General features: G+C 41.5%; 1 protein-coding gene across 1 annotated transcript in view; it reads left to right on the top strand.

Moving 5' to 3' along the window:
- The window catches only part of SESTD1 (SEC14 and spectrin domain containing 1), an 89,333-nt gene extending 68,625 nt beyond the window's left edge, over positions 1–20,708 (top strand). Inside the window, exons 10-18 of the mRNA XM_075286073.1 lie at positions 1,433–1,555; positions 3,988–4,182; positions 5,164–5,278; positions 8,477–8,636; positions 10,108–10,189; positions 11,382–11,504; positions 12,870–13,061; positions 15,289–15,410; positions 19,840–20,708. Coding sequence (XP_075142174.1) covers positions 1,433–1,555; positions 3,988–4,182; positions 5,164–5,278; positions 8,477–8,636; positions 10,108–10,189; positions 11,382–11,504; positions 12,870–13,061; positions 15,289–15,410; positions 19,840–19,969 — 1,242 coding nt within the window. The 3' untranslated portion in view covers positions 19,970–20,708. The remainder of the gene's footprint in view (positions 1–1,432; positions 1,556–3,987; positions 4,183–5,163; positions 5,279–8,476; positions 8,637–10,107; positions 10,190–11,381; positions 11,505–12,869; positions 13,062–15,288; positions 15,411–19,839) is intronic.
- Positions 20,709–22,064: the final 1,356 nt, after the last annotated feature.

Below are 22,064 nucleotides of genomic sequence, written 5' to 3'. Positions count from 1 at the left end.
GCAAAGCCGACTGTGTATGCCTGCCGACCACAAGAAAATGGCTGCTTAAACAGTACCTACGGATACCTGAGTTTAAGATGAAATATTACAATGCTGTCTCAGTGCAGATAGAGAGGTTATCTGTAGACTTGGATGGGTCTGCTTTGATTATATTTCAGGTCACTTATTGAGGCTGCACCGATAAAGCTGCTTATCCGGGAAGTCTTAATCCAGGTCTGAGTCAGTGATAGTGCTGAGAAATAGGAGTTTGATGGTGCACGGTCAGTCACGTGACACTGTATGAGGCATCTCTTATACAGAGCAAGGATAACATGGAGAAGGTGGGATTAGCCCAGATATGTTCTCTTTACAGGATATTAATGCATGGATAATACACTTTCTTAATGTGTACGCACTCACATATTATCCGTGCAGTCAGTATAGGTGGAAAATGGGTTTAAAAAAAAAATAAAAAAAGGAAAATTGAAGGCAGTTATTGAGCATGATGGTATTGTGTTACAATGATAGGGACGAATATGACAAGATGGCTTCTTAAAGGGATTTGAAGTGATGATTTATTTTTGAAATAGATAGATAATGTGATAGATAGATAGATAGATAGATAGATAGATAGATAGATAGATAGATAGATAATGATCCCCTGCCGCTCCTGTCCCAACACTACCTGGTTTTGTGCTGATAACCTCCTGACACAAATCACCGCTGTGGCCTGTTACTAGTAAGATGTCGCTGAATCTAGTTTCCATCGCTGGAGAGAGAAGTAGAGAAAGGCAGCATCAGAATAAGTACAGCATAGAATAGCGTACGCCCTTCTGTATTTTGAGCCATTTTAAAAATAGGGTTTCTTCGTCACTAGGAGACCCTTAGAAAAGGCTACTACTGATTATATATATATATATATATATATATATATATATATATTATATTATATATATATATATATATATATATATATATATATATATATATATATATATATATATATCCTAGTACTGGTTGTGCCTAACATTTGTCACTTGCTCTGTCACAATGCAGTCATTTCACATAAATCTTCCGGACAGTAACAGCTGCGGTGGAGGAAGCGGGGAGGGGAGTTACTGAATTTCTAGTCTGTTCTTACAGTTTTTGGGGGATTAATTTTTTCCATTTTCAAGGCAAATTTATCAAAGTAAATTTATTTTTCATATTAGGCTGAGTAGCCAAAGATACCTAAAGTGTGACTTTTCTGCCATATTGGACTTGAGAAAGCAAAACACCGCGTACATGGTGAACACATTGGTTATTGTTTGTAGATTGCCATCTTTTCTTCAGCATATTTGGCTTTTTGGGGTTTATCGAGTCCTGTTGGATTTGACATTGTGTATTGTATATTCTGGCTCTTTGTATGTTCTGCAGTTTCTTTCTGTAATTCAGTAACGTGTCCTTATTGTAGGTTGTGAACTGGCTGGAAGGACCCGGGTCAGACCAGCTGCGAACACAATGGGGAATCGGCGACTCCATCCGAGCGTCTCAGGCTTTACAACAGAAACATGAAGAGATTGAAAGTCAGCATAGTGTGAGTATAGACACACAAAGACATTTCCACTAGAGATGAGCGAACACTGTTCGGATCAGCCGATCCGAACAGCACGCACACATAGAAATGAATGGAAGCACCTGTGACACCGGCCAGCCGCCGGCAAGGTCAGCGTCACAGGTGCTTCCATTCATTTCTATGTGTGCATGCTGTTCGGATCAGCTGATCCGAACAACGTTCGCTCATCTCTAATCTCCACCACTTATCACATGTGCAGGAAGATACAGTCTATGTGATTGGTGGTTCCCATTTTATAGATCACATATGATATTTATTTTCATATTGCCTTGAATATGCATCTTTCTGGATTTTTAGCGCAGAAAATTCTACCTCCCATTCCTTGTTATAGGAACAGACACCTAAAGAAAAAAAAAATCATCTAGCAGTAAAATAAGACGTGTCCTGCTCAATTTCCAGGAAGTGAGCTGGAGAAGGAAACCAAAGTGGACTTTGCATGGCTGATTCTCCACAAAATCCACTGAACTTACCCTTCGATCACCCTTTCCACTAACATGCAATATTTTTATTTAGTGTATTGTATTCTGTTCATTTGGAGTCACATCTTTGTGATATTGGACAGAGCAGTATAGCAGTGGTTGCGCATGCGCGCCTGTTCACTCTGTTTAAGTCTATGGATCGGGCGACAACGGCTGAACCGTGTGCACTTATGACGTCTTATGTCTTTGTTTGTTTTTTTTTATTACAAACTATTATACGGTATGATATAGAAGTGGATTCTCCCCTGTATGGAGTGACCACATTTTATTCTCCCCTTCTATGTAAAGATTTTATCACCGTGTACTGGACGCAGGAGAATATATGGCTCCCTGAACTTGTGGGTTATCACTCCCGGTGGCACGAGCTGCTGACTCCTTTTCTGACAGCTCCTCTATCACGAGATACTATTATTACCTGCTCGAATACTCATCATTAATAGAATAGCTGGGGCCTACGCAGGGTCATCGCCAGCGCTCCACTCTCTAAATATAGCCCCGATAACTGCACTGAACTTATTAAAAGAGCTATTTACAACAAGATAAACAGCATGGACCTAATGAAGCGCAACGCTGCGGGGGAACGCGGTCAGAAGCCAGTCATCTTTATAAATTGATGCTTTAGGGCAGATTGCTTTTTCCCAATGTCGTCATCACTATGTAGGTGTCACTTACAGGGCTTATTCCTTGTGAAAGGAGGGGAGTATTTATGTCTGTGATTCACCATTTGGAGGTGTTAAGGAATATAGTACACTTCTGGGGTAAGCAGAAAGAGTTAAAACTTAAAGGGTTGTTCTGGTATTCTTTGGGAATGTTAAAGAGCACAACGCTCAGCTATCCCCCCGCAGTCAAGCAGAACTGTACGGAGTGGCAGTACCCTTGGGACCCTTGCTCTTGTGGGTGAACCAGTAGTTTGGCCCCACCATTCTGGAGTACCCCCTCAATTGTACTGAAACTTTCAAGCCACCCCAGGCCAGTACATTTGCACTTGATAAAGAACCTCTGGGTCCGAAACGCATTGTGCCATTCCCTTTGAGTGTTGTTCAATAAAGAAGGTTCCTAATAACTGGGTGAGCGCTATCCTTGACCTATCTGGTCGCTTGGTCCTTCTGCTGTTGCCTCAATTGAACTTGTCTGGGTTACAAAGCTCATTGCTAAATACCCTGTCATCTAAATTTCATGTGCATGACCTGAAAACCTCCTTAGCAACAACTTTCCAAAACCAGTGAAGACTAGAACTAGACGCCATCTAAAAAGGTGCCAAATGTCACATCAGAGGGAAAACAAAACTGAGATGCCTCAGACTGTCTTATTCTTTACGCATAGCCAGTAAAGAATAGACTAGGATGGTCTGAAAAGGGTCAGCCATGTTTCTCTGCATTCAGTAAAAATACCGCTGCCAGTATTCACTCGTTTTGGAAAGTCTATTTCCACGTCGTTGAGTTTTTACAGAAATTGAACACTTGCTGCCATGTTCCTCAAAAGATCGCAGCTGATTCCTGGGGTGCCAGCAGTGGGAGAATTAGGAGTTGGCTTCTTTTTAGGGAACTATAACGGGGTTATAAAAAGTTAATAATCACTTAATCACGGCTCTATATTTTCATCTGTGTTTGCTAGGGAAAGTTTACAGTGTCCATTCAGGTTCCTTGGCTACTGCTGTGCAAGGCCAAGGTAATGGAGACTAGGGACTCAAATGGAGACTCCCCGCAAGATTTCAGGCTGAAGGGACAAGTAAATGTATAGTGTTTTTATTGTAAGCCTTTCCTGTTCATATACATATATATATATATATATATATATATATATATATATATATATATATATATATGTTTCCTCTTATATATTACTTCAGTTGTTATGTTCCAGTTTCTATAATACATTCCGTACAACGAGACCTGAGTAATATATTTATTCTAGGAATGGTTTGCTGTGTATGTTGAGCTGAATCAGCAGATCGCAGCGCTCTTAAATGCTGGAGATGAGGAGGATCTGGTAGAGCTGAAGAGCTTACAGCAGCGGCTCAGCGATGTCTGTTATCGACAGGCAAGCCAGTTAGAATTTCGACAGAACCTGCTGCAGATAGCACTAGAATTTCACGGAGTCGCCCAAGAGGTAATACTGATAATGAAAAGAACAGACACACAATTAAAGGGATTTTTCTGCCTTTAATAGGTTTTTGATGGAATTGGTCATTAATATCAGATCAATGGGATTATGACACCCAGCACCCCTACCGATCAGCTGTTCTTGGCTGCTTACAGCACCAGAACTATATAGTGTACGGAGCTGGAAACAGAAGGCTCTATATACATAGTGTAAAGGCCTGGCCATAGTATTGCAGTGAATGAAAACTGAGCTGCCATAGTGGTGCACAGGATAGGACACCAATTTTGAGACCTTCAGGGTCCCTTTAAATATGGTTTTCTGATGACTTGGCTTCTCCATTTTATATGATTAAAGCATTGTCTCCTTATTGCAGTTTGAATGCACTGAAATTAAGAAGGGACTGTAAAAAGCGATGAAATTTAAAGGAAAGAACAAAAGGGACATTCCCATCTGAGCCCCTCATGGCATCTGTGTTGAGACGGCTTGTGGCGTCTGGGACTATGGAAATAGCAAACAGGCTGTTCAGTGGAAAGATCAGCCCTGTTTGGCTTTTTTCTTATTTCTGGCAGCCTCAGACAGATGGATCTTCTAATCTTGGCCATGAAAAGCTGGCCTATGGGCTGTACACGCTCAGGTCCCTTTAAGAAATAATCTGCATTTATTGTATTTTCTCCTGCACTTTCTGCTCCCGATTGACACAGGCCATGCTGACTATTTGTACTTTAACAGATAATGGGGATGGATCGGACTGGTGTAACAGGGAAGTAACATAAAAGACACTGTTTTTGGTCTATACCGCATATAGTTACACATGGCCCATACAGTTCCTCTCCATAGCAGTTGAATTTTTTTCGCCAAATCCTTTCCTAGTGCCACCAAATATAAAATATTGGAATATAAAAGCCCTTTGTTGCCAGGCCTAGTAACAGCTTGCTTCCCAGTTCTCAGCATTGCAGTAGTCTAATTTCTAAATATTGTTTTTGTCAGTTATCGCAGCAACTGGACGGCCTGCTGGGTATGCTGTGCGTTGATGTGGCCCCTACAGATGGAGCAGCAATTCAGCAAACATTAAAACTGCTTGAAGAGAAACTCAAAAGTGTTGGTAAGAAACCGCCAGACGCATTCTCTGCACTTATTGTAAAGCAAATACAAATTAGCGCGCTGCCACCTGCTGGTCATGCATTTCATTAGCTGTGGATAGAGACGGTGCACGTAAATGTGCACAGTGGTCATCGGGGCATCCAGTGTTGTTAACCATCATTAGAGTTTGCAGATGCCTTATATGTATAGCAGTCGGAAGCTTCAAAATGAAAAATAAAATACATACTGGTTGTGGCAGAGCTTGTTTAAAGTTTCACATTTTTTTATATGTAAAAGTTACCTTTAAAGAAGACCTTTCCAGTACAAATCCAGTACTTTACATCTGTTAATAGGTGCTGCTACGGATTCTTCGAAATTTGGAATTTTTTTCTCTAGCCCTCACCGTTCCAGAGCAATCAATGCTTTAAGTTTTGTTACCTATTTAGGCTATGCACTGTGAGGCAGGTGGTGTCAGGCAGAAACAGACAAGGGGTGTGATTTGGAGCTCTGAATTACACCCCCTGTTTGACACTGCCTTCTGACACTACAGAGCTTATACTGCCCTAGTTATTTGGGAATGGTGGGGGCTAGAGAGACAATTCCAACGGTTATAGAATCAGTGGAGCAGCGCTTAGTAACAGATTCTAAGAACTAGAATTCGTGAATGTGGTGAAAGGACCTTTTTAAGGTCAGGGCGCCATGTGGCGTAAATGCCACAGAGAAAACCACGGAATTTTACAGTCAGAGCATAGTCTATGGGATTCTAGCGAATCCAATGTTCACTTTCTGGCAAAAACCACAGTGCGGACATGCAACGATTTCTAAAACCAGCACAGTTTTGGAAATCGCAGCATGTGAATTATACCTACGGAAATGCCGGCGATTTTCCCATTGGTAGAATTGAAACAGAAAATCTGCAGAGGAAACCTCTGTGAACTTTTTGTCTAAAGCACTGCAGGAAGAACCGCAATGTGTTGCCGCTCTGGTTTTTCCTGCAGCGCTTTTTTACTGTGGGACGCCACTTGGGACCATAGCTGAGCAGCAATACCAATCACAGCTGTGAAGACGTCGTTGAGCTCACTGAAGCAGTCTGGTCCTTCCAAACAGATGATCAGTGAAGGTTCTTGGTGTCAGACCAAGAATAGGTCAATAAGCTTGAAAACATCTGTACATTTCCAAGCGGTAACATAAAGCAAAGAATACAATGCTAGAGAAAACTTTCTGAGGCAAAGACCCCACACAGTAAGCCGCAGCCACAAACGCTGTGGAAAAAAAAAAACACTGCGAAAATGCATGGTGTTTTTTTCCGCATCGTTTTACACAACGTCCTCAGAGCTTTTCTGCTTCTATCATAACTATATGGAAAATATAAGTGTTTCCGTAGGTATAATTGACATGCTCGCGTTTTTTGCAAATTACAGTATTTTTTAAATCGCAGCATATCCGCAATGTGTGGATGGAATTAGCCTGAATTCCATCCACTTTGCAAGTCACATAAACTGCTGCAGTTTCACAGTGCGGGGCCCCAGCCCAAGAGCCAATCCCATAAAGTGGTTATTTCGTATCCCTCCCCCACCCACTGAATCCACTGCAAGTTATAGAATTATGTTAATAGTGTGTAGATTACGGATGGAAAGTTAGATTAGTATTCTTGGATGCAGCTCCTGAATACATAATGGTGCTCATTGTTCTCAGCCAGCCCTCTCTCTGTACCATGTAACTTATTATACACCAGAACAAGTTAATAGTTTGTCAGTAATAATACACACGTCTCCGCATCGTCCACTGCTGTATGTATATAGGGACTTGTTTCTATGCAAACCAGCTGCCACTGCATTATGGCTTATAAAGCTGAATCCCACCCCCTTAAGGCCTTGTTTGGTCCTCTATTAATTATTACCTTGTTCTCTTAGTTCTTGAAAAACATAAAAATTCTAATGGAATTTTTTTTTTTTTAATTTCGTATTTATATATTGCTGTTACATACCTGTAATGGCGCCATCTGGTGTTCTTTTGACTCTCTTTAGAATGTCCACCTAATGTGTCCAGTAGCTACACCCCATTGCCAACACTCTTAGCAAGACTGAACACATTGGGGTACATTTATCCAATCCAAGTTCTACACTTCTGTTTATATTTGCACCAAAATACACAGCGCACAGAATTTACGACATATTATTGAACAGTGCACCGGAAAGAAAATAAAAAAAACGAAAGGCTGGAACAACGTGCACCAGAATGGGCGAGGTTTAGGGGAGACTCACTTTACGGCACATTTATGAAACAGAAATGAATGAAGATGGCGCAGATTTCCTGTGCAAAGTAGAGAAAGTTTAAAATGGTGTAAAGAATTTATGACCATTTACTTGTGGCGTAAATTCCCTTCCTGCGCCATATATTTGTCTCCTCAATAAGTGAGAGATGATATATGTCTGCTTATGTTATGCCAAGACTTGTAGAATCTCTGATGAGTGCACCTTACAGCCTGCAAGTTCAAATTTTAGTCTACATGTTTTGCAGCAAATATTTGTGTCATGGTGAGTCAGAATTTTGGCGCTTCTAGAAGCCCTCCATATTTATGAAAGTCTGTACATCAAATTCATAAATATGTCTAAAAGTACAAACAGGATAGATTCACTAAGCACACGTCGGAATAGCCTTTAGAAAAGCTATTTTACTTCTACCTTTGGTTCAATCCTGATCCCCACCGTTTTTTAAATAAATATTTTCTCCATACATGCAAATAATGCTCAGGGAGCACAGTGGGCGTTTCCCCTGTGCTCTGAGCACAGCTACACACACACACACACACACACACACACACACACACACACACATATAATATGTTGAGAGAACTATATCTTTTTTTGATGATTTTAATAAAATACGGACATTAGCAACAACGATGGCCTCTTGGCATAGAGCCGTCACAGGACCAGAACAATGGAAACTGATATTTGGTCACATACGGAGTCCAATGAACCCCATTAACTATAATGGGATCCACCAGGTACCCGTTCTTTAAAAGAAAACTGCAGGCAAAAAAACTTGGACCTGCAGGAATTTTTTCGTCCAGCAATTTTGGATACACACTGCAAAAAACACTCCAACCCGGATGTGAGCATAGCCTTAGCTACACACAGTACATGCCTGATAACATAATTTTGCAGATATTTACATCTCATATTGCAGTCTGCCTTATAAACGTCTTTGCTTTTAGACACCGGCCTTCAGGGCTTACGTGAGAAAGGACAAAATCTTCTTGATCAAATTTCTAACCAAGCATCTTGGGCATATGGAAAAGATGTAACAACCGAAAACAAGGATAATGTAGATCATATTCAGAATGTCATGGACGACATGCAGCTGAGGAAACAAAGGTGAGTCGGTCTATTACAGGTCAGGATTGTCACATTAAAGTTCGTCATCAAACACCTAAAATGATGCTAAAATTAGTTTTCTAGAGGGGGTGGTCATGTCACTATGCATAGTATGATGATGGTACACTAAGGCCTCATGCAGAATACCAAGTTTGCAGATGGAGGGGATTCTGATTTTAAACGAAGACACTTAGATGGCACCCAAGCGCCTTCCGTATTGCTTTGATTTCCGTGCAACGTTCCGTTTTGAACCGTATTCACAGAGCTGGATAGACATGCTTCATAATCCTTTGAACGGAGCGATCTGAACACCATGGAGGTCGAACACCACAAATCTGTCACACACTGTACTCACTTTTAGCCTCTCCATAGACTTCTATAGACATTTGTAACCTGTATGAGATGGATATAGCAGAGATTTCAGAATGAGTCAGTTTAGCAGAGAGGAAAGGTAATGGACAGGAACAAAAAGAAGCATTTCCTCTGATAAGTTATAGTAGAAAGTTTCTTATCGCCTGTTACTTACTGATTTATGCACCTTTTATTGAAACTTAGCGACAATTTAAGGATAAATCTTCAGTATTGTGAAACTGGAAAAAACGCCTAATTGTAGGAACCGCGTGGAACCGTTTTAGTTACAGTTCTTCAACGTTATTTGCATTTTACTATTACATTTTTTTTATGTGAAATTCCAATTATTTTCCATTTAATGCAGACTATAATCCCATTAATAGAGAGTAAATGAATCTTAACACTTGATTGACACTTTCAAATAAGGCGAAAGAAGAGCGTGTAGAAAAGTCGCCAAGCTTCAAGGTGAAGGTCTGGCTAGATTAATCCATTCACTTCGCTATCGTCATACCGAGCAGAATCCTTTGTGATTTGATCAAGAGCCATTCAGCCCTCAGCACATTTATCAAGATTAAATCAACAGATTCTCATGCGCACCCTCGGCCCTGCCAAAGTCATGACAGGGTCTTAAGTGGTGCTGAAAGTTATCTGAATCATTCCGACGTCTCCAGGCATTGTGCTTACTCACGTGAGGTTATCATTATGTTGTTCTTAAATGGCTCCAAAGATGATTTAGACACTTTCCGCCGCACTCTATTGAGTTTACAATTTAATGGTGGTCGGTGCTTGATATAAGGAAAGGTGATTTATCCAAGGTCACCAGGGACTGAGGGGAAAAGTTGCATTTATGCAATAGGTTTTTCACTTTCCTTAGGGAAAGGTTTTTCTGCTACAGTTGACTGGAACAAATTCTACTTCAGGAGCATACATATGGCTCCCACGTGGATGGGAATAAAGCAGCAGGTTGCAAGGTATTGTATTAGTATTAGATATCTGTCTTTCCACGAGTCCCCATGGATCAGCGATATACTGATATATTTATATGCTCTATCACTCACTCAGGTGGGTTATACAGGACTTATCTGCAGGATACTGAGAATATATAACCTCTTTATTTCAGGTGTGAGGACATGGTGGACGTCCGAAGGTTAAAAATGCTACAGATGGTCCAGCTGTTTAAGTGTGAAGAAGATGCAGCACAGGTAAGGCCTAAAACAAGACGTTTGACTAGAATTGTATTGATAACTTAAAGGGATCCTATCATTTGATACCTTTTTTTCTGACTAACACATAGGAATAGCCTTAACAAAGGCTATTCTTCTCCTACCTTTAGATGTCTTCTCCGGGCCGCCGTTTGGTAGAAATCTGGGTTTTCTTCGGTATGCAAATGAGTTCTCTTGCAGCACTGGGGGCGGGCCCCAGCGCTCAAACAGCACTGGGGGCGTCTACAATTCTGCGAGAGAACTCTCCAGCGCAGCCTCCATCTTCTTCTGGAACGGCCTCTCTGTGCGTCTTTTTCCGTCCTGGGTTTCAATCTTCTAGGCCTTGGGCAGAGCTGACTGCGCATGCCTGGGCCACAAGAAAATGGCTGCTTACTCAGTCTTTAGACTTTCGTCAAGGTTTACACTACATATTAAAGGTAGTTGACGCTCTTTGAACTAAAATTTTACGCCAGAAGACAGACTTTTATTAACCACATCTCCTGCATTGCCAAAGCAATAATGCAGTGACTCCAAAAGATGTTGCTTCATCTCCACCTGCCTGCAGACCCATATATTCAGCATCAGTGGTATAACGTGCCCCGGTGCAAGCATTAGTCCAGCACCCCCTGCGACCATGATCGTGACACCACTGTTCAGTATGATGAGTCCATACAGTTAGTTGTCTTCCTAGTGTTTGACTTCTTATACATACCCCCCATATGTGCAGTATGATCCGCATACCCCAATTTTTTCCCTAATCTGTACCTTTCTATCAGTCTGCCCGACACTTCAGCTTTCTGTTCGTTTTTTTTTTTTTGAAGGACACAAAAACTGTGTACCAAATTTTTGTGTCAAAAAATGGACAATCGTTTGGTTTATTTTATTAAACCTTGAACTCTATGTAAACCAAGAGCCACCCATTTTTTTTGCATCTGTTAAATGAGTATAAAAACCATGATGTGAATAGAGCCTTAGAAGCCAGGTCCTAGACTTTTGAGATTTCCCAAGGGCATCTATCCATCCCCGCTCTCATACTGCTATATCGAGTATAATTGCTCTTCATAATTCCAGAAGCACATCTCATTTCTAACCTAATTTGGCACATTCGCAGTTCATTGAATACCTGCCCGGTTTATCTGAATGCATTTTGTGCTTTTCTATTTAACACTATTTTCCACTTTGCTGTTTCCAGGCAGTAGAATGGCTGAATGAATTACTCGATGCCTTGCTAAAGACGCACATCAGGCTGGGAGACGACAGTCAAGAAACCAAAATCCTGATAGAAAAACATAGAAAATTTGTAGATGTGGCTCAGGTAAATCTATGTGATTTGTTTATAAGATGTGACCTAGGTGTTCATTCTCTAATTTTTATCAGTACGGGCTCCATTCACTGACAGCCAGCAGAAATTGGGGAGTTGACACACAACTGTATATTAGTAATCTCCATCATTTTCTGCAATACAGTTAATAAGCTATTTTCCATAGGTAGTCCTCGGGTTACGACGTTTCGTCGTTACGACAGCTCCCTTGTAACAGAAAACTGCCAGCACTCCCAGCTAGCAAGGACTAGCCTGCGGAAAATCAATGCTGGCAGCTTGTTGTTACAAGTGAGCTTGTAAAATAAAACCCTGAAACAGAATGTGAAACTTACCGTACGGTGCAGGGTGGGCGGGCGGTTATTCAGGCCTCCTCTTCCTCCGATGTTCCGTCCTCCTCCGGCGCTCGCAAGCTGATAATGGCCAGGGCACATGCGCAGTATCATGATGCTTCTATTACGGCTACTGCGCATGCGCCCAGGCCATTATCAGCTTGCGAGCGCCGGAGGAGGACGGAACATCGGAGGAAGAGGAGGCCTGAATGCCCGCCCACCCTGCACCGTACGGTAAGTTTTAAAGGGGGGGGGGGAGGTTGATCCGTTCCTACGCGGCGTCAGTATGGTAGGTTCCAACTTACGTCGAAATTCGGTTTACGACGACGCGCAGGAACGGATCAACGTCGTAAGTCGAGGACTACGACGATGGAATATCTGATCTCTTTAGACAAGGTCTATCAAGTGCAACCTATAATCCAACTATGTCAATGCAAAGAAAGGCCAGTTGCCCCATGTTAGGGGTATCAGTTCCTTTCCAGATCCAAATCTCTTGCAGTAGAAATCCCTGGATAGACCCATCATCTTCAAAAATCTAGCACTTTCAATAAAGGCATCCGGATCTCTCTTCAAGTGTTTAGTGACTCAGCCATTACACCATTGTGTACCGCTATATTCCTATGTCTCACTGCTCTTACAGTAAAGAATCCACATCTATAATGATGGCGGAACTTTTTGGAGGATACCACCTTGTCCTGTTACAGGTTTAGGTATAAAGCAATAACTTTCCACAATGCTGTAACTTTCCAAACCTGTAACACATAAGATAGTTGGTCGGTCCCGCTTAAATTGGAAGTTTCCACCAGCTTTTCTATGGTGGAACCTATTTACCTTTTACTGTATACTAAAGATATACTGTATTTCTGAATATTTCCTTACTTAATAAGTCCTTAAAAGTACGATATTTTTATTTTTCTGCTAAGCATTTTCCCCAAGGAGCCGGCTCGGTAGTGGGCAGTTTCTTTGGCCTCTGTATTTCGCCCATTTTTGCTGCATTTCCTGCCTTTTATAGCTTTATTTTCTCCCGCAGAGCACATACGATTATGGTCGCCAGTTACTGCAAGCCACAGTTGTATTATGTCAGTCTCTGAGATGTACGTCGAGGTCATCGGGGGACACGCTTCCCAAACTAAACAGAGTATGGAAACAGTTTACGATAACCTCAGAAGAGAGAGTTCACAGGCTGGAAATGGCTCTGGCTTTTCACTCAAACGCAGAAAAGGTTAGAAGCATTTGCATATGACCCGCGCCAAGTGGCTCCATTCATCGAAAGGTCACTCGTACTTTTCTAAAGCGTCTTTAGTCAGTACAACACAGCTTGCTTTCAGTTTCTCATACATTGTTGTAGGGGTTTTGTTAAATGTTTAATAATTGATTTAGATTTATTCTGTTACATAATTTGCTCTTGAGATAGACATCGACGGCTTTTTCCTCAATTGATGTTTAGTTACTCTAAAGACGTGTTGGTAAAGAGCAGTTCCTGTCTTGGTGGTCCCAATGTAACCACCAGTAAAAGCATTGCAATCAGGTGATTGTTTCCTAGACACAGCGCCAAGCTTTTAGTAGTGGCTTTACCTGGTATTGCAACTCATACGCTCAACTTTTCTTAGCTGTAGCACCAGGAACATTCACTATTATGTATGTGCTGTGCTTGGTAAACACTGAAGCCTCTTAGATTAGCTGGCTGCAGTGGGTGTTGAATCAGATCCCCCACCCATCTAATATTAAGTACCTATCTTAAAGGGATTCTACCATTTAAAAACTTCTTTTTCTAACTAACACGTCGGAATAGCCTTAGGAAAGGCTATTTTTCTCCTACCTTCAGATGTCTTCCTCGCCTCGCCATTCGATTAAAAATCCATTTTTCGTCGGTATGCAGCTCTGCCTGTGGCCCGATGTCAGAGCCGACTGAGCAGGCGCACAAGTGTGATTCCTAGCACCCTAAGAGGAAGATGAAGAGGCTGTTGCTGACGAAGATGGAGGCGGCGCTGGGGCGCCCCCAGTGCTGTGAGAGAACTAATTTGCATACCGACGAAAAACGGATTTTTAACCGAATGGCGGGGCGAGGAAGACATCTAAAGGTGGGAGAAGAATAGCCTTTCTCAAGGCTATTCCAACGTGTTAGCTAGAAAAAAAAAAAGGTTTTATTGGTAGAATACCTTTAATGATTAGCTGTGTATTGTTTTTAGGCTAAGACCCCATGTATCGTGCCACAGTGAAATACCGTGGCGGCAACACATTGCAGTTTTTCCTACAGTGCTTTTCACAGAAAGTCCGCAGTTTTCCTCTACAGACTTTCTGCTTCAATTATACCTATAGGGAAACCGCTGGTGTTTCCGTGTGTATAATTGACATGCTGCAATTTCCAAAAATGCAATTGTTTCAGAAATCATTTTTGCATATGCAATGTGTGGATGGAAAACCACGTTTACACCACGTGGTGGACCATGGCCTTCAACTGGAATTCCTTTTAAGGCTGAGTTTATAAGTGACACCTGTATGCTAACAGCAGTACTTCAGAGGTTATCAGTTTAATGCTATACAGGTGATTTGCATGGTATTATGCTGCTTTGCATTACTGCAACTGAAAAAGAAAAGCACAGTGTAAACCAATCCTTAAAGGGGTTGTCTGGGTTAACCCTATGCTAATCTAAACACCTTCCTCTGCCTACTTTCTAAATTACATAATCAAAAATGTATATTTAACCATAACCCTGGGACATTTTATGATTATCCAGTGATCCGTTTCTCCATTTCCGGAAACAGTTCATCACTACTACTCTCCCTCACCCCCATCCACTCCATCATATTTACCCATCTTCTTGCTGTCTAGGCTTCCTTCTCTAGAGAACAGATCCTTTTCCTTTATTGACGTTGGCATGCGCAACAGAGCCAGAGTCCTGGCTTAGCACTGAATCCGACACTACATCTCTATTGTGCAAGCTGGGAACCTGTACAATAGAGATGTATTGTAGGCTAAGACACAGTGCTGCACACTTGCAGTCAAAGAGGAGGAGCAGTTCCCTGCAGAAGGAAGACAGGAAGAAGACAAGTGAAGTAGGGTGGGGGTGGACTGAGTGAGTTGGGAAGGGCTAGCAGTGGGAGGAATAGATAGGGAGACAGGTAGGGAGTGTTAGAAAGGGAAGGAGAGATGTGAGAACCTACAAATACCAGAATGCATTGCATCAGGTAAGGCAGCAGGCAGCTACACCAAGTAAACAAATGCAGAAGATGCCAGGAGCTCCCAGAGAAACCCAGAAATCACTCAAAACACTGCGAAAAGTATTTGGTTGCACGTATTAACCCATTAATAGCACTAACAGACCTTTTTAAAAAAAATGAAAAAAATAAAAATTTTGCCCGGAACACCCCTTTAACATACACCAATATCTATAGCTCATATAAATCAGAGTAACTAACACCATTTTACATGCTACAATTTCTTGCAGATTTTACAAGAAAGTCCAGATCTTCCTGAATCCGTGTTGGATTTTGAACAATTTGAGGAAGTTGAAGGTGTTGGGAAATCTCTGCTGGATAGATTAACTGTGCCTGTAATTTATCCTGATGGGTAAGTCATCTATCTGTCAGCATTTGCTTAGATTAAGGAGCGCTCCTCAAAATCTGGACAAAATGGCTTATTTTTCTATTTTCTTTTTCAATTTTAGAATATAAAAGGGGTTGTCCACTTTTGCAAATAGTTTTATGTTACATAATAGATGAGGTTGGATGAAGACAACAGTCCATAAAGTCCAACTCATGACCCTACAGGGGTTGATCCAGAGGAAGGAAAAAAAAAAACCATGAGGCTTATGCCAATTGCCCCATTTCATGGGAAAAAAATTCCTTCCCGACTCCAATCTGGCAGTCAGTATAAAATTCTGGATCAACATGAACCCATAACCCGTAATACTGGTCTCTTCCAGAAGGGCATCCAGGCCCTCTTTGAAAAAATAAAATAAATGTTTAACATAAAATGTGAGTTAAACAATAGGTCATTCCCTTTAAGTGGATGACAATGTATCTTATGTATAGAGATGATTGAGTAGGTATTTGAAATACTCATACTCAATCGAGTACCACTCGCTATTCGAATGTAAAAGTTCGATGCAGAACCAGCATTGATTGGCTGAATGCTATACAGTCGGCCAATCAACGCTGGTTCTTCTCCTACCTTTAGAAGTCTTCTCCTCGCTGCGTCCCCACGGCGTCTTCCGGCTCTGAATTCACTCTGCCAGGCATCGGGCCTGGGCAGAGCCGACTGCACATGTACGCTTGTAGTGCAGGCATGCGCAGTCGGCTCTGCCCAGGCCCGATGCCTGGCAGAGTCAATGAAGAGCCAGAAGATGCCGTGGGGACGCAGCGAGGGGAAGACTTCTCGGAGGATCCAGCCCGACCCAGACTCGTGGACTTGGTAAGTATAATTTGATCTAATGTTGCCTACCCCTGAAATGAGCATTTTCCCCCATAGACTATAATGGGGTTCAATATTCGATGTGAGTAGTCGAATATTGAGGGGCTACTCAAAACGAATATCGAACCTCGAACATTTTACTGTTCGCTCATCTCTACCTATGTATGAACTTACAGTGAACTTATAGCAGTTTTGGCTTTCACCACCACTGGAAAAATGGCGCATTAGAGTGGGCAGTCTATGGATGGCGTGTACATCCAAGAGTGAGAATTCTTGTAGTCCTCCCCCACTCTGCTTAATAGATTTGTATTGTTCTGAACACAGGACCCCCCTCTACTGACTCCGAAATTCTGTATTCAAGAATACCTTTAAGTGAAAAGTTCAAGATATCTTGCGCATTAATTCTTGACTGATTGAGGACCATTTTCATCACTAAATACAACAAAATGAATGTTGTAAAATGCTATTGTTATATAAAGGCCACATCACTTTCATTCGCTAATAGCAGATATTATGTTTGCATTGTATACATGAAAATGGCATAAAGCAGGGAATTCATCATCAGCCAAACCTTAATGGGGTCTATAAATATTTTTATTTGACAGTAACATTTTGGAAAGTGCATGCAGGCTTCGTAATAAAGGACTTTCATGGCGGCGAGTACAGTAGGAGCTCGGCTGCTGTAGGTCGTCCTTTGTGAAAGTTCACAGCTATTTGATGAAAAGGCTCCGCTAATTTCTATTGTGTTTGTCTTGCTGAGTCTTTGAATTTCAATGGCCTGTCCATCACTTGGTACAGAATGTTAAAATTTTATTGAAATTCCATTACCAAGCATATGCAGGTTTTTCACCCACTTGCTTGTTATAAAGAATATTCACATTTTTCTGTTAGAATTACTGTAATTCACAGTAATGTGGCTTTTGTGGAAACACTAAAGAGCACCTTTCACCACCTCAGACTCTATTCATCCTTTAAAAGGTTCCTTTCTCGTGATTCCAGCACAGTTGGGATTTTTTTCTCTAGCTCCCACCATTCCTGAGCATTCAGCGTAGTTGGTGGTTTTGGCGCCTGATATGCTAATTAGACTATCATCAAGTGTCAGGCAAGAACATGCAAATGGGGTGTGATTCAGAGATTAGAATCAGCCCACTTTACATTAGCATATGAGGCACCAAAACTAACTGCACTGATTACTCAGGATTGGTGGGGGCTAGAGGAAAATAAAATCCAACCGTACTGGACTCACTGGAGGGAACTTATTACATCATGAACAAATCTCAAGTTGAGATGGTGAAAGGTCTTCTGTAAAGGATGTGGAGGAGGCTTTGCCTAATTTTAAAAGCCATTAACCCAAACATTACTCCCTACATTATACTCAGAAGGGTCCAGGGAGTTGCTTGCCTTCTGACCATGGAGGGAAAAAATGGGTGAAATTTATTATTGTAGCTTTGCAAATTTTAGGTACCTTAGCTGAACAAGGCGGTGTGACTTAACATACGACAATGTCGCCAACATTTTGGGGTAAACATAGGCTGGACAGGCTAAAGATGCACCAGATTTATCCATCATCAGCCACTGCTCAAGCGACAGTACAGTGTCTATAGATTAGGAAGGATGGGTCATTGGAGACCACAGTGTTTCAGGCACAGATACAACTACATCAACTCTCCAATTTAAGACACCCCTGCCCCCAAACTAAACAACATTGGTCAACTTTTTGGACCCTTGTGAATATGACATAGAAGTAATATCGGTTAATTAGAAATATATTGCACAGCTGGCGCCTATGTTAGAGCGGTGTTGCCATCTTAAATCCTGCAAATATGCTAGAAATGTTTAAGGAGTTTCACAGGTATCTGCTGTGTTGCGCAAAAGTTGTAGGCAGGTTTTTGGGAAATGCTGCAAAGTAAGAATACTTACAAAAATAAAAGTATTAAAAAAACAAAACAAAAAACCAACGCATTAATATTTGGTGTGACCTTTGCCCTTTGGAGGAGGAGTCCTGGAAGTGGTGATATGGCCATAGAGCCCTGATCTTAACATGATCCAGCCTGTCTGGGATTACCTGTAGAGACAGAAGGATTGGAGCGAGCCTATATCCACAAGAGATCTGGGCTTAGTTCTCCAAGATGTTTGGAACGACCTCCCTACCGAGTTCCTTCTAAACAGCATCAGTTCTTCTTGATACACTTGCAAAGGAAGGTCACACCAAATGATGTAGAGCTGAAAAATTCATTCACCCAGAGTGTTTCAGATTAGTTTTTTTTTTCTTTTCAGAATTATCTAATTTGATTTTCTTGATATGTGCCATAATTCTACGGCAGATACTGGGCTTTAAATATGGCACCCGCATCAGGAGCGGCTAGCCAAGCTGGTGTCATAGCCACAGAGTCTCTGCTGTTTCACACAACAGAGACCTCTTAGGTGCTGCACATCTGACCATGGCACCTGAGGGCTTCCATTGCTTTTGTCCTCAGTCCCACCAATGCCTGCTGTAGCATAACTCTTGAGACTTGCCTGTAGCAGGCTTCAGTATTTATACAAAATTTTTAGCATAGGCTGCAATGCAGTAGTATATGGTATAAGCCCATGTTGGTAAACCTATGCCACGTGTGCCAGAGAGGGCACGCTGTCACCTTGATTGCTTACTAAGGGGAGCTGAAAAGTTTCTAAAAATATATATTTAAAAAAAAAAAATGTAAAAAAGGAGAATGAGGGATCAAAAGTCCCCCTAAAGCCTTCTTGTGAATGTTAAGTCAGTGCGTTGGCGTGACCATCCCTCCGTTCACTGCTATGGGACTGTAATTTCCGGTAGCTCCCACAGCCTCATAGAAGTAAATGGAATTCAGATCATATAAGCTACAGTCACAAGAAAACAGTAGGGGTTTTTTGATCGCCTGTTTTCTTGAACTTGGGGAATTGGCAGTCTGGCCTCAGCAGTCAGATACCTATGCCCTATACATAAGACAGAGGATAAGTGCTCACTGAAATAAACTTTTATTTTAAAAAAAAAAAAAAAAAAAGTAAATTTAAATAGTTGCTGCTTCACTGATTCTGGCACAGTTAGAATTTTCTCTCTAGCCTCCACCATTCCCAAGCAGTAAATGCTGTCATTTTTTATGTCTGATAAAATAGTTAGGCTCTGTACTATCAGGAGGGTGGGGTCAGGCAGGAGCAGACAAGGGGTGTGATTCTGAGCTCTGACACTGGCTGCCTCTGATTGGAGCTCTGAATCATGCCCCCGCCCTCCTGACATTACAGAGATTAAATAGTATATCAGACACCAAAACTACCTGCACTTGTTACTCAGGAACATTGGGGCTAGACAAAAAATTCCAAGTGTTCTGGAATCAGTGGAGTGATGCGTATTAACAGATGCTAAGAACTAGAATGGAGGTGGTGAAAAGTCCTATCCAAGGGATTTGACAGTTTATTCAATATTTTTGTGGAAATCAGACAGATTAGGCTAATGGAGGGAATTGTGCTTCCGCTTTTACCATAAACCTCTTAACCTTTGATTTGATATATATTATATTTTAGATTATATTATATTTTAATAACTTACCAATTCTCTCTTCTCTTACAGATCTGAGCAGTATTTTGGAAGTCCAAGTGACATGGCCTCCACAGCAGAACATATAAGGGAGAGAATCAAGATGGTTTGCCTAAAGAAACAGCAACTTCTAGAGCCTAACGCCTCCATAAGAGAGAGTTAAAAAGAGACTGGACTGTGATATACCCAATAAGCTAAAGTTTGTAACGCAGCATGTCGTCATTACCCGAGATTCCGTATAATCCATGGAAAACGCATTTCACAACCATCTCATGAAACAGTATCTTCTCAATCTAAAGCATTGCTCTGCGTATTGTAACACTATCAATCTATAAAGCCTTACTTATATACTGTGCTGTGAAATCATCCAGTGTCCGAACAGCGTAGTGTTCATTCGACACGATCATAGCCCTATAGCTACCAAACGGGCCCGAAACGCGTAGCAGGATAATGTGTTTTGTGTCCCCGTGACAGCGGATGGGTTCAAAGCTTTACCTTATGCGGTAGTTCAATAGATAGGCAGTTGGCAGACGCTTCCACTGGTGCTACCTGAAATGAAGGATCTCTCTGCGGAAAATGTAGAAAGGAGAAGACTGATTTGTAAAGTGCTGTGCCTAATCGGATAATGTAGTATTTTTAGGCTGTGGGTAAATTACCTGTTGTTTTTAGGCTGTAGCGTACTTCTTCTCTTGTCTTAATATCGGAAAACATTTCATTTTTTTTTATTATTGTGCCATTATGCAACCTGCCCATGAAAACTTTGATATATCATACATGAAACGTTTTCTTACTTGTATGGGACTATGTATTTAAAGCTGTTTGTGCTGAATGAATAAAACCATCTTTATAAGATTGGACATTTTGCCTGCTGAGATACTGGATATCAAGTTCCGATCAACTAAAAAATTTTAAGATAATTAATGCATTTTCCTGTTCACATGACAGACCCCATATCACATCTATAGCAAAAAAAATTACATCCATTTGCATTGGTTGTAACGCAGTGTCTGGACACATTGTATCACTAAACTGGTTTGACTTTGGAATATTCCTTAGAATAATTGTGTAAGTGGTCCCCTGGTATTCACTATTTAGCCCTGTACAAAGACTTGGTTTTCAGTGCAGGAGACCACCAGTTCACCAATGTTGGTGACAATTGGCCCAGGTCAATGCATGGTAACGAAGGAATAGACAATGACTTGGTCAAAAGATAATCAGAGGTCAGGGCAGGTGGAGCTGATGCCTAACAGTGTATCAGGCAAATGTTTGGACAGGCAGAACAGAGTCAATTAAACAAGCTGAGGTCAAACATGTCAGACAATGTGGAAAAACACAACTCAGAAACCAGCAGGCTATGAACCTTTGTTCTCCAGCATCTTTCAGGTGCCTTAAAGGGGTTGTCTAGGGAGTTAAGATTAGCTTACTGGATCCAGCAGACTTTTGATGATTGACTCATGGTTCCAGCCCCCAATGCACTCTTCCTCTGATCTCGCAGGTCATGTACCTGTACTATGGGGCTGACTATAGTAAAACCATCCCAGAAGAGGGAGGGTTGGAGCAATCTGGGGACCAGGGGCTGGTTCTGATCACAAGACCCCCGGGGCCATCAAGAGTCCACTAGATCAAGTAGGCTAATTTTAACTCCCCAGACAACCCCTTTAAATAACCCACAAGTTCAAGGGAGCAGATGGTAAGAGATTGAGTTTTTCTTAAAGAGCACAGTGCTTCAGGCACAGAGCGAGGCTGCATTGGGTTAAACTCTTGCACATCATATTTTGCACTAAGGTCTTTACATTACACCAATAAGTTATGTACGATGACTTAAAGGTACACTTTGGAAGCTGCTGAGGCATGGTATTTCTTGTACAGTAACTTTCGGCCCATAATGTAAAACCACAGAGACTGCTACACAAGTCCATCTGTAAACTATATAATAAAAGTCTGAGCAATTACCTTTAGGTTGTCTGTGGCCTAATGTAGCCATTGCTGTGTGCAACATTAGCAAAAATCTGGTTACACAATACCACAAAAAATGTGAGTTGGCACAATTTACTTGAGAAAGAATGCTATATATTGAGTGATATATGACACATATGTTAAAAGGTGTAGGCCTTAGGGGCAACACGGTGGCTCAGTGGTTAGCATTGCAGCCTTGCAGTGCTGGAGTCCTGGGTTCGAATCCCGCCAGGAACAACATCTGCAAGGAGTTTGTATGTTCTCCCCATGTTTGCATGGATTTCCTCCCATTCTACAAAGAC

This window comes from Leptodactylus fuscus, chromosome 8 (assembly GCF_031893055.1).
Source record: "Leptodactylus fuscus isolate aLepFus1 chromosome 8, aLepFus1.hap2, whole genome shotgun sequence".
NCBI lineage: Eukaryota > Metazoa > Chordata > Amphibia > Anura > Leptodactylidae > Leptodactylus > Leptodactylus fuscus.
The sequence above is the reverse complement of the archived record's forward strand: the minus strand, read 5'-3'. Positions and strand labels throughout refer to the sequence as shown.